This window comes from Parus major, chromosome 1 (assembly GCF_001522545.3).
Source record: "Parus major isolate Abel chromosome 1, Parus_major1.1, whole genome shotgun sequence".
NCBI lineage: Eukaryota > Metazoa > Chordata > Aves > Passeriformes > Paridae > Parus > Parus major.
The window spans coordinates 112494936-112508686 of NC_031768.1; the positions used below are offsets into that span (position 1 = coordinate 112494936).

Below are 13751 nucleotides of genomic sequence, written 5' to 3' on the forward strand. Positions count from 1 at the left end.
ACCCAGGTCCTGCTCACCCCAGGAGCACCCACACACCAACCAGGCTCTGAAAATTCTGTCTAACCAGAAAAAAAAAAATCCCATAAAAAATTTACTCAGAAAAAAAGCCAAAATGCCATAAAGAAATGGCAAAAACAGTCTTGCACTAAGGCCTGCAGCTGCTCCTGGCATTTCCAAAGGATTGAAATCCTATTTTCCATTAAAAGTGACTGTAGGTTCTCACAGATGTTTTGGTTCTTCTGTTTCTAACACCACCATGTCTGCAGCAAAAAGCCTGTAACCTCTTGCAGGTAAAATGCCTTCCACAAGTCTGAAATTATCCTAAAATCAAGAGATACCATTGCTGTTTCTTAAAAACAAACAAAAACAATCCAGGAACAGAGAGAGAGAAAGAAAACAGCTTCCTGGCTTAATAAAAAATAAAATAAAAAAAAATAAAAATAAAAAAAAAAAGAAAAAGGAAAAATGAGAAACAAGGAGGCAAAAAAAGAGAGACAAGGGGGATAAAAACAAGAAACAAGGGGGGGAAAAATGAGAAACAAGGGGGATAAAAACAAGAAACAAGGGAGAAAAATGAGAAACAAGGGGGATAAAAACAAGAAACAAGGGAGAAAAATGAGAAACAAGGGGGAAGAAACAAGAGGAGCAGCCACTCCCCAGCCTGCAGGGACACAGCAGGTACTCACTGGCTTTCTCTGTCCGTGCAAACTGCCCCGCCACCAACCACGACAGTGCTGTGACAGCTGCCAGGGCTCCTATATGCAAGAAAGGGGCTGTGGCCTGCAGGGCACAAGAACAGCAGAGGAAAATGTGATTAAAAACACCCCAGCACCTCGAAAATTCATTGATTTTGCAGGTTGCATTTCCAGGTGGGTTCTGCATCGTTCCTACATCAGCCTCCTGCAGCTGTTTTGGCCACTGCCTCTCCCAAATCCTGCCGCTGCCTTTGGCATTCAGGCTGCTCTGAAGGGAAAGGAGGAAAGCTCTAACCCCCTTTTAGGGGAATTTCTCCCTCAATTACACAGATATTTGGAAAAAGGGCTGCTGGAGGGCATCCAGAGGCCCCAGAGCTGCTCCAAGGGTTGGAGTCCCTCTGCTCTGGAGCCAGGGAGAGCTGGGGGTGCTCACCTGGAGAAGGCTCCAGGGACAACTTTTTGTGGCCTTTTAGGACTTAAAGGGGGTCTGTAAGAAAAATGTGGGCAGACTTTATTAGGGCCAGCTGCAGTAGGACATGAGGGAACGGTTTTAAACTGAAATAGTGTAGGTTCAGGCTAAATATAAAGGAAAAAATTCAGAATGAGGGTGGTGAGGCCCTGGCATAGGGTGCCAGAGCAGCTGTGGCTGCCCCTGGAAGTGTCCAAGGCCAGACTGGACAGGGCTTGGAGAAAGCTGGGATAGTGGAAGGTGTCCCTGCCATGGCAGGGGTGGCACTGGATGGGCTTTGAGGTCCCTTCCAACCCAAACTCTTCTGGAATTCTCTGAACACACTGGCCTTTATCACCAGGGTGCAGCACCATGACACAAAGCTGGAGATGTATCATCTGAGTCATGTCTCTGCTCTCCAGCTCCCTGCCTGAATCTTAAAAATACCCCAATAAAATAAAGCACTTCTGAGAAATGTTAGTCACTTGTGTGAATGACATTTCCACCCCCTGGATTTGCATGGATTTGCATACTCCCAAGTACACAGTGGTCACCTCTTCAGCAAAATGGGAAAAATATTTCTGGACTTGTTTTTTTGAGGAAGAGGGGGGAAAAGGAACATAGAGCAGATCTGTAAGAAATTAAATTTGTAAGTATTTTCCTTTCATACTTCTCTAGCCCTGCAGGATACCACAAGTCTTCCTTAAAACAATTTTCCCTTTGCCAAGATTTCAGTTTGGGGTGTGACAACCATCAAGATGTAGAGTTTCATCCTACAGCAATAAATAAACCCCATGGAATTCAGCTGCACTGGCCCCTTTGCTCCCCCAGAGAAGCATCCTTGCAGAAAACTTACCTGCAATGAAATAAATACCATCTCCCACTCGTCATCCCAAAGCTGTGCTATCGAGGACATGGTCACCACAGTAGTTATCAAGGTTGTCACCAGGCCAATCTGCAACAGATCAGAGGGTATTTACAGGGTGGGGGCTGTGGTTATTAGAAAACCTGTATAGGTTGGGAAATGGAGGGAGAAAACCTTTGCATGTAATAAAAGCTGCAGACTCAGGGGGAAGGAGGCTGGGCTCATGTGCTGTCACCTTGTGCTTTAACAGCTGCTGGGGCTGGGGAAGGGACTCTGGATGGGACAGTGGTGGCATTGAGGTGACAGACCAGGACCCAGCCCTTCAGGACCTCCCCTGGCCTCCCTCTCACGTGGAAAGCACTCAGAGGTCTGAGAAAAGCAGTCCAAAAGAAAATGTGACCTCTGTGGTGAAGGTAAAAAGTTCAAGCCATGAAAAAGCGCCACGGAAATAACTCCAGCTGTAAAGACTGAAAATCTGGGCTAGCTGTCTAAAAATAATTCCCCACTCTCTGCCTCTGTCTGGTATTCAGCCTCTGCTGCTCTGCCAGAGCCAAAGGATGCTGCTGCAGATCCAAAATCTGAGACTTGGCAGAAAACTGATCCCCAGAAATGATCAGGTGCTCAGGGCTCCTCTAGGCAAATTTCAGGTTTAATACCTCAGACCAGCAAATAAAATCCCACATTTCCAACATTTCCAGAATCACTTTGATGCATGCAAACAGGATTCCTCTTGCTAGAGCCCTAATTCCCCCTGCTGTGGTCATCCTGCATGGCACAGAGGTGTCAGGACACAAATCTCCACTCCTCCCTTCAGCTCCAATTTATTGCTCCTTCTCATCTTCAACTTGGCTTACAACCCTCAGATCTTTGCACAGAATTACAGGAGAAAATTGGGAGGAACTGTGTGGTTTGCCCATACCAGCCTTTCCCACACACTTTAATCTATATTTGAAGTTAATTCAGTATAGTTCAGAGAAAAATATTAACTTATTCCAGTCTTGTATCCCAACCCCCTAAGGAAGCTGAGGGAGGTGTGGGGAAGGGAAGAGGCAGAACAACATTGAGCTGTGATGAAAGAGAGGCTTCTTTGGAAGAAGGGGAGGAAGGGTGGGGGTCCACAGAGTGGAAATGATATCCACCAACACATCCCTCTTCTGGACTTACTCATCTAAGCCCATCAGCATGTCTGAAAAATACCATTTTCCCTGATGAAGAAACACATGTCAGACTCAAGAGTTGGTAATTTATTTTGCAGCAGCAGTCAGACAGTCCCTGCCCCCTCTCTGATTGCATCCTCTTCCCCTGAGGAAGCATAATTTCTATCCTCTCCAAGGAAAAGAAAAATAGCAAAAGGCAGGGTGGGGAAGTCTCTGCTCTCCCTGTCCTGGGAGGTGTTCAGGCTCTGATCCTACAAGACCTCATCATGTGCAGGATTTCAGGAGGGGCTGTGTATTGGCAGGAGTGGTCCCTTCATTTCCAATTAGCAGATTGCCAGCTACAATGGGATCCTGCCAACCCATTTTCTCTCCCTGCACACCCTTCCCCTCCCCTTCTGTGCTCCAGATCTCTTTTCTGGTGTTTCACAGCAGTGTTTCTTCAAGTGCTTAACACACAAATCTCCTTGGTCCCAGCAAACCTCACCCTGCCCGGTGCACACCCTCAGCTCTGACACCTGTATCTTCTCCCGAGGCTTTTCCAGCTGGTCCCTCCAAACACCCTCTGAACAGCTCCACACCTGTTCAGCCCCTCTGCAGGGCTGGCTGCAGCACAGAAAGGAGCTCCAGGGAGGTTCCTGGAGCAGCTGAGCTGGGACTGGGCTGCTCCGAGCACTGGTGTCTCTCCATCTCCACAGGTGGCCTCTCTATCAGCAAGGGCCAAAGGCATTTCACCAAAATCTTTTCCCCCAGGGTTTTTGATGGCCTCTCCTGAGCAGTGTGCTCATGAGGCCACACGTGCACCACAGACATTCCATGCTCTTCCCAAAGACACGGTGACAGCAAGTGCCACCCCCGCCTGCTCCTCGGGCTCCCGCATTCCCGAGATCCTGCTCCCCTCGGAGCCGAGATTTACCTTGTGCAGCCAGTGCAGGTTCATCTGCTGCCCCACAGCTATGTGACACAGTGCCAGGATCTGGGAGGGACAAACAGAGAGTCAGACAGAGGCACATCAGCACCCTGAGGAGTTTGGGCACGCAGGGACACGCCACCAGCCCAGGGGACAGCCAGCAGGAATGGGGGCACCACGGGCCAGCAGATCCTCTCCAGAGGCAAGGATGTGGAGGAAAAGGCTTTGCCCTCCAAGGTGCAGGGAGCTCAGAGTCTGGCCCACGGCTCCTGGGGCTGCAGGAAGCAGTGCCTGTGTGTGGCCACGGAATGGACACCAGCCTGAAGGTCCCAGCACCCTGGGATGAAGGGAAACAGCTGCCAGCTGTGCCCAGAAGTGCAAACTGGGCCATACTATGGGAAACAAGCATGTTTTGTACTTCTGTATTCCTGTGTTCTCAGCTCTATTCATCCTCTGAGGGTATCTTTTACTTTGGATCATCTGAGGTCAAAGACCATCAACTTCTTTTAATTTTATGCAACTTACAGGAAAGAGAAAGGGAAAGGGAAAGGGAAAGGGAAAGGGAAAGGGAAAGGGAAAGGGAAAGAGAAAGAGAAAGAGAAAGAGAAAGAGAAAGAGAAAGAGAAAGAGAAAGAGAAAGAGAAAGAGAAAGAGAAAGAGAAAGAGAAAAAAAAAACTTCTGAGGGAAAATTACTTAACTTGTAGGTGGCCTGAGAATTTTGTGGCCTTTTTAAAGCCAACACACAAAGCTCAAGAAATGGGATTTTATTCTGCTCACCAGTAACATTGTAATGTAGGTGAAGCCAGCAGCAGTTGTTACAAGGATTGGGATGGACCAGTCACTCCAATATCCCATTCGGTTATACAAAAACCTGGAAGAGAAGTGGGAAGGACAGATTAAGAAGGGATTCAAGGCCAGAACAGCTTCACTAGGGTTAGACAAGACTTTAGAAACTGATCTTCCAGGACAAGAGATAGGCAGCAAAAAGCACAAGTGACAACCCAGTGCCTTAATCCCTTATGGAAATTAACTGGATAAAGGGAAGATGAGAAACCCCAGAACCTTTCTTCCAGCTTCTGAGAGTTCTGAGAGTTCTGACCTGGATTCAATTTTTTTTCCACTGGATTTTTAGTAAAAACAAAACAACATCCCTAAAGTGGCTTGGATGAGGGTTGACATTATCTCCATGCAGACCCTTTGGCACAACAAGGACAGGATGGTTCTGGGGTGGAATCAGCTCATTCAATGAACTAACTGGGTTCTTTTTTTTTTTTGCCTCTTGGTGCCTTTTTTTTGGTTACAACAGACAGAAATGCTGCATTATATAAATGCAGGTCAAAGACTCAATCTCCTCCCCAGCACTCAAATCCAGCATCATTCACCAGCCAGAACCTTCTGGTCTGTTTGGACAAACTCTGGGGAGATTTTTGGGGCTGTCCTGTGCAGAGCCAGGAGTTGGACTCCATGGTATAATTCAGGATACTCTCTGGTTCTAATTCTGTCCAGGAGTAAAGCTCCTCCCTGGGACCTGGAAAGCAAATCCTTGGCCTCAACAGGCATGGCCCAAGTCCAGGTTCTGCTCAGGGAGTCACAGAGCACAAACCCAGGGATCTGCAGGGATTCAGCCATGCTGTTAGGAAAAGAGAGGGAAGAAAGGGAAGAGGGCTCCTCTGAAGTCTTTGCTGATGCCACCCCCCAGAGCTTCCTCAGCTCTCAGTCCATTTAAGTTTTTGCTCTGATGTCCCTTCAATGCCCTCTGAGAGCACCAGGCCTTTGCTTGATGTGCAAATGATTGTTTCAAAATGCTGGGTCCATGGTAGTTACGAAGCAGATGAGCTTTCTCAGAATCAAGGAGGAAAACATTTGTTACACAGACTTGCATTTATGGTCCTGCTCCAGGGGGAACAACAGGCAGCTTCACAAATTACAGCATCCCCCACAGCCTGCCTGAGCTAGAGTGAAGCCTTCTGGTGCAGTACAAACCTTAGAGAGGGCAGATCTGAACTATGATGGTAATAATAAAAAGGAAATGCCTGAAGAGGTAAATTTTTATTTTCTTTTTTTTAATTTACTTGAGAGGCACAAAGCCCCTTCACTAGCAAGGACCTCACTGATATTCAGTCTCAAGGGAAAAAAGAAAAAAAAAGGTTAAAAGCCTGTAGCAATACATGCTGGGCCACAATTTTGCTTTGTCCTCCTAAAGCTCATTTCAATCCCAGAATAGTCCCTTTGGTCCTTACAAGCTGAAATGACCTAGCTGCTGCCCAAGCTGCCTGACAGACCGGTAAAAAGATGAAAAACCCCCTTGAGGGTGACAGAAAGGAAAGGCCCTCAGAGGTTTGGGTTGAAAAATCTCCTAGAGGGTGGTGCAGAGCTGGAACAAGTCCCAGGGAGGGGGGAAGTCTCCCTCCAGTCTTCCTGCTGACCTGCTGCTGGCAATGGGCCTCCTTCGAGGGGCTGCTTGGACAGACAGCTCTCTTCACCTGCTGGGACAGGCTGGAGGAGCTCAGTGCAGCTGCCTGAACGTGACACGAGCTAGGAGAGCCCCCAGGATGAGCTCTGGAGGGCAGGGAGAAGCTCAGCAGCTCCTCACACCGACAGCAATTCCTTCTCCCCGTTCCTCTGGAAGGCCCTGGCAGCAGCTCGGTGTGCCATGCCCCGTGCAGAGATGCTGTTTGCCCCAGAGAGCCCTTCCTCTCCTCTGGGGCAGCTCCCAGCTTGCCAATGAACCAGTGGAGCAGAGAGGAAGGCAGCAGGAGCAAGCAGCAAAGAAATCATGTCCTAAAACACGACCCAGAAGTGACGACGACAGAGGAACAGCAAAGGTGCTGTTTCTAAACACCAGGACCTCGCTGTGCCTCATCAGCAACAGGTTCACAGCCCTGCTGGGAATAAAATGATGCTTGCAACTCCCTCCCACCCTGTCTGACCCCAAACTGCTGTTTTCACGGAGCCCATGCAGCTGTGCTGCAAGGGAAGAGGGCCAGGCTCAGCCTGCACAGACCCAATGGAAATTATTTCTCCCCCTTGCCTGGAACTGGCATGGCTGTAATTAAAACCTCACCCTGTGTTCTCCTCCTCCTACCCAGCCTTTCCACAGCTGCTTTCCAGAAGCCCTGCTCGACCTCTGGTGCCAGCGTGTGGAGCAGGGATCTGACTGGGGTTACAGCACACACAAAGCACTGACCACATTCAGCACTCAATGGCAGTGCCTGAAATGCTGTTTTCCATCCAGACAGCCTCTTCCAGACCTGTGGTGCACCAGAGGGACTCCCTTCCCAGCGCTGTGCACAATCCAGATGTGCCTCCAGCACCCTGGGTTGCATGGCAGGGACAGGGCTTTGGGCTGCAGGTGACATCTGGACGTGTTCAATCACAAACACCTCTTGCATCCAGAGCAGACCTGCACGTCTTCCCCCACTCCTGCAGAAGTATTTGGGGACCCAAAACTTGGCAGCACTACAGATGCAGTGCCCATTCACAGCATTCCCAGGGCTTTCCTTCATTTCTGAAGGGCTGTTTTTAGCCCTTTCACAGCTTTGAGCTCAGACAGAGTTGGTTTTGCACTGGGGTGGACTTGGAGCAAATACATCCTTTACTGAGGGTACAAACTGAAGAAGAGAGGGGTTCCAAAATATCATTTTAATACCACAAAATACCACTTTAAAAAAGGCATTTTTATCGTGCTGCTGTTACAAATAATCCAAAGCCATGGTGATGGTTTCACTTCTCACAGTGTGGGTGTGAGCAAAGAGAAAAAATCCATTTCCTCCTGGGAGGAGCCAGCTCATATCACCATGTTGGTAAACACTCACACAGCTCCAGCATCTAAAGCAGATGATTTATTTAAGGGATCAGCTCCCCACTGTGTTTTAAAATGCACTTTACATCTTATGTTTGACAAGAAGTTGATGTCAAAGCAGTTTGGTTAGAAGACAGCCCAAGGTGCTGTCAAAATGTTTTAAGATGCTGCTGATAATAAAAGGGAGAATAATTTCCAGCACTGGAGGCAGCTGGCAACACCCTAAATTCCAGCACATCCCACTGCAAAGCTCCTTTTCAGCTCCTTCCAACTTTGTATAATATTTTCCACACCCATGTGCTTCAGGCTGAATTTTTGCCATGGGTATTTTGTGGAATAGCTGCAGCCAAATTGCTCAGTCACTTTCAAATCCAGCCAACCATAAAGATAAACAAACAAAAACCCAGGCACGAAGCGAAGGCCACGTTACATCTGCACATAGATCAGGCAGAAGCAGCTCTCCTTGAGTCCCACTTCCCACCCCATTTGCCCTTTATCATCATTACAATTCTATCCAAAGGATCCAGATGAATCCAAAGCTGTGTCAAAAGCAGGTGCACGGTGGCGAACAAATTTCCAGAGGGAAGCTCTACTCACCAGTTGATTTCATTGTAGTCATTGTGAACTTCCCACCAGAAGTAAAACCAGACCAGGGTGAGGAAGAAGGATGAGGTGAGGATGAGGAACCAGAGGCGCTCCCACTGCAGAGGGAAAGAAAAGTCAGTGTCAACAGGATCCTGTTTGATCCCAGCTGTTGAGACTAAGTGGAGCAAAGTGGCATTTCCAAAGGCAGACTTCACACCTTTGCTCCCTGCGAGATGCAACTCTGTTCCCCAGGTCTGGGCAGAGGGGGCACTTATGTAGATTCATCTTATGGAGGGCTGGAAGAGGGGACATTTCCAGATGTGGAGCTGGGGTTTTGTTTGGTGAGGGTTTTTTTCTGGGTGAGGGATTTCTGAGGCAATTGTTTAATTAATTTTCCATTCTCCTGCGTATTCCCCTCCCCCTTGGGCTCAGCCTAAATGACCGAGTAGTTGCCACATGGTGAAGATTACACAGAGGATTAGGGATGTTCCTACTCCTTGTTCCTTCCCCTGAGGTGCTCAGATCCTGCAGAGCCAAACCACCCATCCCCATCATTTATTCCTCCCACCACCACCAGGTATTTTTAGTATTTTGCAAACAGACCATACCAGCACCAACACTCAGCTTCCATTTCAAATTCTACTCAACGCACACAAAGGAAATCCCTCAAATAAATCTGTTCAGAGCCCCTGCTCCAATACCACAGGTAAAATCCTAAGCCACAAGGACATCAATCTGTGTCTTCAAACTGCCTCTCACCATTTCCATGGACTCCTGGTTGGTTTTACTCCCCGGCCTTAAACACATGAGTTTTCATTTCAACAAGGAAAACACTGAAATAAATTCTGTGTGGAAAATATTCCAACAAATCCTCTCTTCCCACAATGAGCAAGGAAAGATGAAGACTGGAAAGGACTATGAGCAGCTCCACCATCATAATCCCTTTCCAGACCCTGAGCACACATTGGTGTTTTTTTTGGAAAATGTTTTTTTTTTCCTCTGGCGAACTCTCTTGGCTTTTTAATGATGCAAAACAATGTAACCAATATAGTGACAATAGAAAAACTACAAACTACTAGGTTTTGCCTCCTTGTCCATGCTAAGGGCTGGAGTTATCTACTGAACTGTGTGTTGAGTATTTTTTATTATGCATCACCCTGGATACCAATCCTGTGATACAGCTCCTCCTTGTATCCTACATCATAGAAAAAAACCAAAAAATCCAAAATAAAGCAATAAAAAGGGCTGGAGCTATTTCATTTTTGCTGTGCCAGAAATGATGTTTTCTGCTAGAAATTCCAAATTCTTGGCTGCATCAGCCAAATGAAGACACCCAATTTTGCCCAGAGAAGCTGTGGCTGCCCCTGGATCCCTGAGATGTTCCAAAGGCTGGACAGGGCTTGGAGCAGCCTGGGACAGTGGAAGGTGTCCCCGCCCATGATGGGGGGCACTGGGTGGGCTTCAAGGTCCTTTCCAACCCAAACCATTCCTCTCCTCCTGAATGCCTTCCAGTCTGTACATCTCCAGGATGTCAAACCTCAATTTCCCCACGGTTTGTTGGGATTTTCTCTCCCCTTCTCCATTTGGGTCCAACACCTCCTTGCACATACAAGTTAAACATGGGTTATATTCCCACATATATTTGGGGTTTTCCAAGGCAAGTGAGGTTTTAGGTACCTTTTATGCTGAAGACCAACACTGCTACAAAAATCCCACCCTCCAACTCTTTAAAGGTCAGTCTGGGCTGAGCTTTGCTGTGATATTCATGCACTAGATGACACTGATTGGATAAACAAGCCAAGGAAAACATTTTAAAACCTTTGAGCTTTTTCCCCCATATATATAGAAACATCATTCCCCCCCATTATTTACATGCAAGCAGCAGAGCTTGTGGCAAGCTCTCCAAAAGCTATTTTGGGTCTGTCCTTGAGGGTGCCCTTGCCATGCCTTACTGGTTTTGTGAAAACCCAGGCAAATTCTTCTGTCTCAAGGCATCCTTCAGTGAGTTCACACACAGTTCTCGGGGGCCTTTCAGAAAAATACAGAATATTTGATCTTTTAAGGTCCCTTCCAACCATTCTGTAATTCAGTGAGCAACAGACACAATCAGAAGGCGCCCAAAAGGAAATTAATGAAGACAGAGACATTTTACCAGGTTGCATTTTGCCAGATCTTTAAATTTTCGTTAAAAATCACAGAATCCTTAACAATAAATAAATAAATCAGTGTTTCACACACATTCTCCACCACCTTTGCACATCCCCAATCCCCACCCCACACCAGGTAGGAAAATAACCAACTCCAGGTTAAGGGGTTTTGGGAAAAAAAGCCAAACCACATATTAAAGGAATTTGCCACAGGAAAGCCAAGGTTCAATTTATCTGTGACATTGGCTCACGGATTTTATCCACTCTTGTGCTGGAAATATTTCATCTGGTTTAAAAGAGCACTGAGATTCATACCACAGGGGACAGATTTTCCAATTTAGGGATTAGTTTTGGTGAACTGAAGTCTCTGCCAGTCTCTTTTGCTGCAACTCCCCAAGCCAGACAAAGCATTACTTAACTGCAGTGGCACAGGAAAGCAGAGAGGCTCAGGAAGCCTCTCTTCATTTTATTTATTTTGGGATCTGTAGGAGATGTTATGAGGTTTAACTCTACACACACTCCCACCAACCCATCCTACAAGGACTTTCTCAATTCAGTCAAACCTCCTATATTAGAAACAGGAATTTCTCACCTATTTCATTCCAGATGATCACACATATGCCAGGAGACACCTCCCAGCGTGGTACCATTTGTGAGCTAAAGAAATCCTTTGACCAGGAAATCCAGGCTTTCTAAAAAAAAAGTTTCTTTAGAGGAGGTTCCCTAGAAATTGATCCTCTTGCCAAAACCAGCCTGCAGGGCCAGTGCAGGTTCAGCCTCTGCCCCTGAGCTGAGGTGTGACCCCACCTGCAGAGCTGCCCCAGCCCTGGGGCCAGCAGCACAAGGAGCTGGAGCTGCTGCACAGAGTCCAGAGGAGGCCCCGGAGCTGCTCCAGGGCTGGAGCCCCTCTGCTCTGGAGCCAGGCTGGGAGAGCTGGGGGTGCTCACCTGGAGAGGAGAAGGCTCCAGGGAGAGCTCAGAGCCCCTTGCAGGGCCTGAAGGGGCTCCAGGAGAGCTGGAGAGGGACTGGGGACGAGGCCTGGAGGGACAGGACACAGGGAATGGCTTCCCACTGCCAGAGGGCAGGGATAAATGGGATATTGGGAAGGAATTGTTCCCTGGGAGGGTGGGCAGGCCCTGGCACAGGGTGCCCAGAGCAGCTGGGGCTGCCCCTGGATCCCTGGCAGTGCCCAAGGCCAGGCTGGACGCTGGAACTTGGAGCAGCCTGGGATAGTGGAAAGTGTTCCTGCCATGACAGGGGCACTGGATGAGGATTTTGAAGGTCCCTTTCAACACAAACCACTCTACAAATCCATGATTTGTCTGCCAGATATTCCCTGATGAGCTCCCTGCTGAACACAACACAATTCTAGAGAATTCCAAAGAAGCCACGCTCTTATCCATTTGATATCCACTCAATGATTCCATGTCAAGCCTTTAAATCATTAAATTTCCCGTTTTCCTCCCAAAAAGCAAATCAGCAGCATATCAGGATTCAGAGTGTGATTTAAACTGAGAACAGATAATCAACACTTAAGATCTTAAAAATCAAGACTGCCCAGGGTGAGACTGCATTGATCTGAAGTGGTTATCACTGCATTTACATGTGCCCCTCTTCCTGAGGTTTCAATATTTTAATAGGATTATCAATCATAGGATTAGAAAGGCTGGAAAAGAACTCTAAGATCATCGAGCTCAACCATATAATTAATATTCTCCATATTATATATCTAGAGTAATATAATTAATATTTACATAGTGCTAGGATATATAAATAAATTCAATATATTTATAATTTACATTGATTTACATTACATAATTAAGCTGGCTCTATCAGAAGTCTGTCCCAAACCCTGCCTGAGGGGTTCAACATGTGAGACCCTATTAAATCCCTTATTTACTACCACATATAGTCCCCAAGGCTGTTGAAATGCTGCACACCATGAGCTCAGCTGCCCCCTCGCACTTCCTTCAGACCCAGCTGGGAAGCAGGGCCAGTACAACACTCTTGGCTCAAGGTCTGCTCCATGAAAGCCAAGAAAACCCAGGGCCAGAGCCAGCTGATTGCCTGACAGCCCATGGAGCCAACAGAGCAGAAGGATTTTGCTCCAGAGAAGCTGCCGGAGTCACCCCAGTTGACGCCAGTCCTGAAATGCCATCCTGCACCTGTGCTGCCTGCTGGAGTCCTTGACAGCTCATCCCAAGCAGGATTACATCCCTGAGATCCACCTACGCCTCCCAGCCTTGGGATGCAACAGCAGAACCCCTTCCTGAGCAAACCCCCGCCCCCAGCATCCTCCCTGGCAGCCAGAGCCCACAGAGAGCTGCAGAAGGAACTGGAAAGAGAGAAGCCTGCTTTGAACTGGGAATGGGCCTGAGGAAATGAGGTGCTGGATGGATTAAGGCTCCATCCCACAGGGATGAGCTCCCAGAGAACATTCCTTCAGCGTGGGTGAAGCTGGGTCCCTTCCAACATGTGCCCCCACAGGAGCTTTCCTGTGAAGGAACTCAAACGGCACCACCGGAGCGTGCTGCAGTTCATCCCAGCACAGCTCAGATGGGAACAGATGGATTTTACATTCCCTCCTGGGTGAGGATTGCACCGGGCTCACGTCAAACCTGCTCTGCCCAAAGCTCTCCCAGAGCAGCTGAAACCACAGCAGAGCCCATCTAAAGATTCCACCTAATGATGTCATCTAAAGATTCCACCCAAAGATTCCACCCAAAGATTCCATGATTCCACCCAAAGATTCCACCCAAAGATTCCACCCAAAGATTCTATGATTCCACCTAAAGATTCCACCCAAAGATTCCACCCAAAGATTCCACCCAAAGATTCCACCCAAAGATTCCACCCAAAGATTCCATGATTCCACCTAAAGATTCCACCCAAAGATTCCACTCAGATTCCACCCAAAGATTCCACCTAAAGATTCCCCCTTAAACAGAGGGAGGAGGTTGTGGGTGCTTGGAATTGAGGAGATCCACCTCAGAGCAGATGGATCTTCCAGGTTTAAAAGACATTTTCTTTAAAAGACTGAGAAGCAGAGAACATCAACAGCTTGGAGCAACCTGGTGGAAGGTGTCCCTGCCCATGGCAAGGGCTGGAACAAGAGGATCCCTAAAATCTCTTCCCAAACCATTC

The 13751-nt window shown here is 47.7% G+C and overlaps 1 protein-coding gene across 4 annotated transcripts in view; it reads right to left on the minus strand.

Moving 5' to 3' along the window:
- Positions 1–13751, minus strand: part of GDPD5 (glycerophosphodiester phosphodiesterase domain containing 5) — a 104343-nt gene that overhangs the window by 21193 nt on the left and 69399 nt on the right. For all 4 annotated transcript variants that reach the window (XM_015635683.3, XM_033518904.1, XM_015635703.3 and 1 more), the window contains exons 3-7: positions 8473–8576; positions 4851–4944; positions 4079–4138; positions 2000–2098; positions 687–780 (exon numbers count right to left, since the gene is read on the minus strand). In XM_015635683.3, coding sequence (XP_015491169.1) covers positions 687–780; positions 2000–2098; positions 4079–4138; positions 4851–4944; positions 8473–8576 — 451 coding nt within the window. The remainder of the gene's footprint in view (positions 1–686; positions 781–1999; positions 2099–4078; positions 4139–4850; positions 4945–8472; positions 8577–13751) is intronic.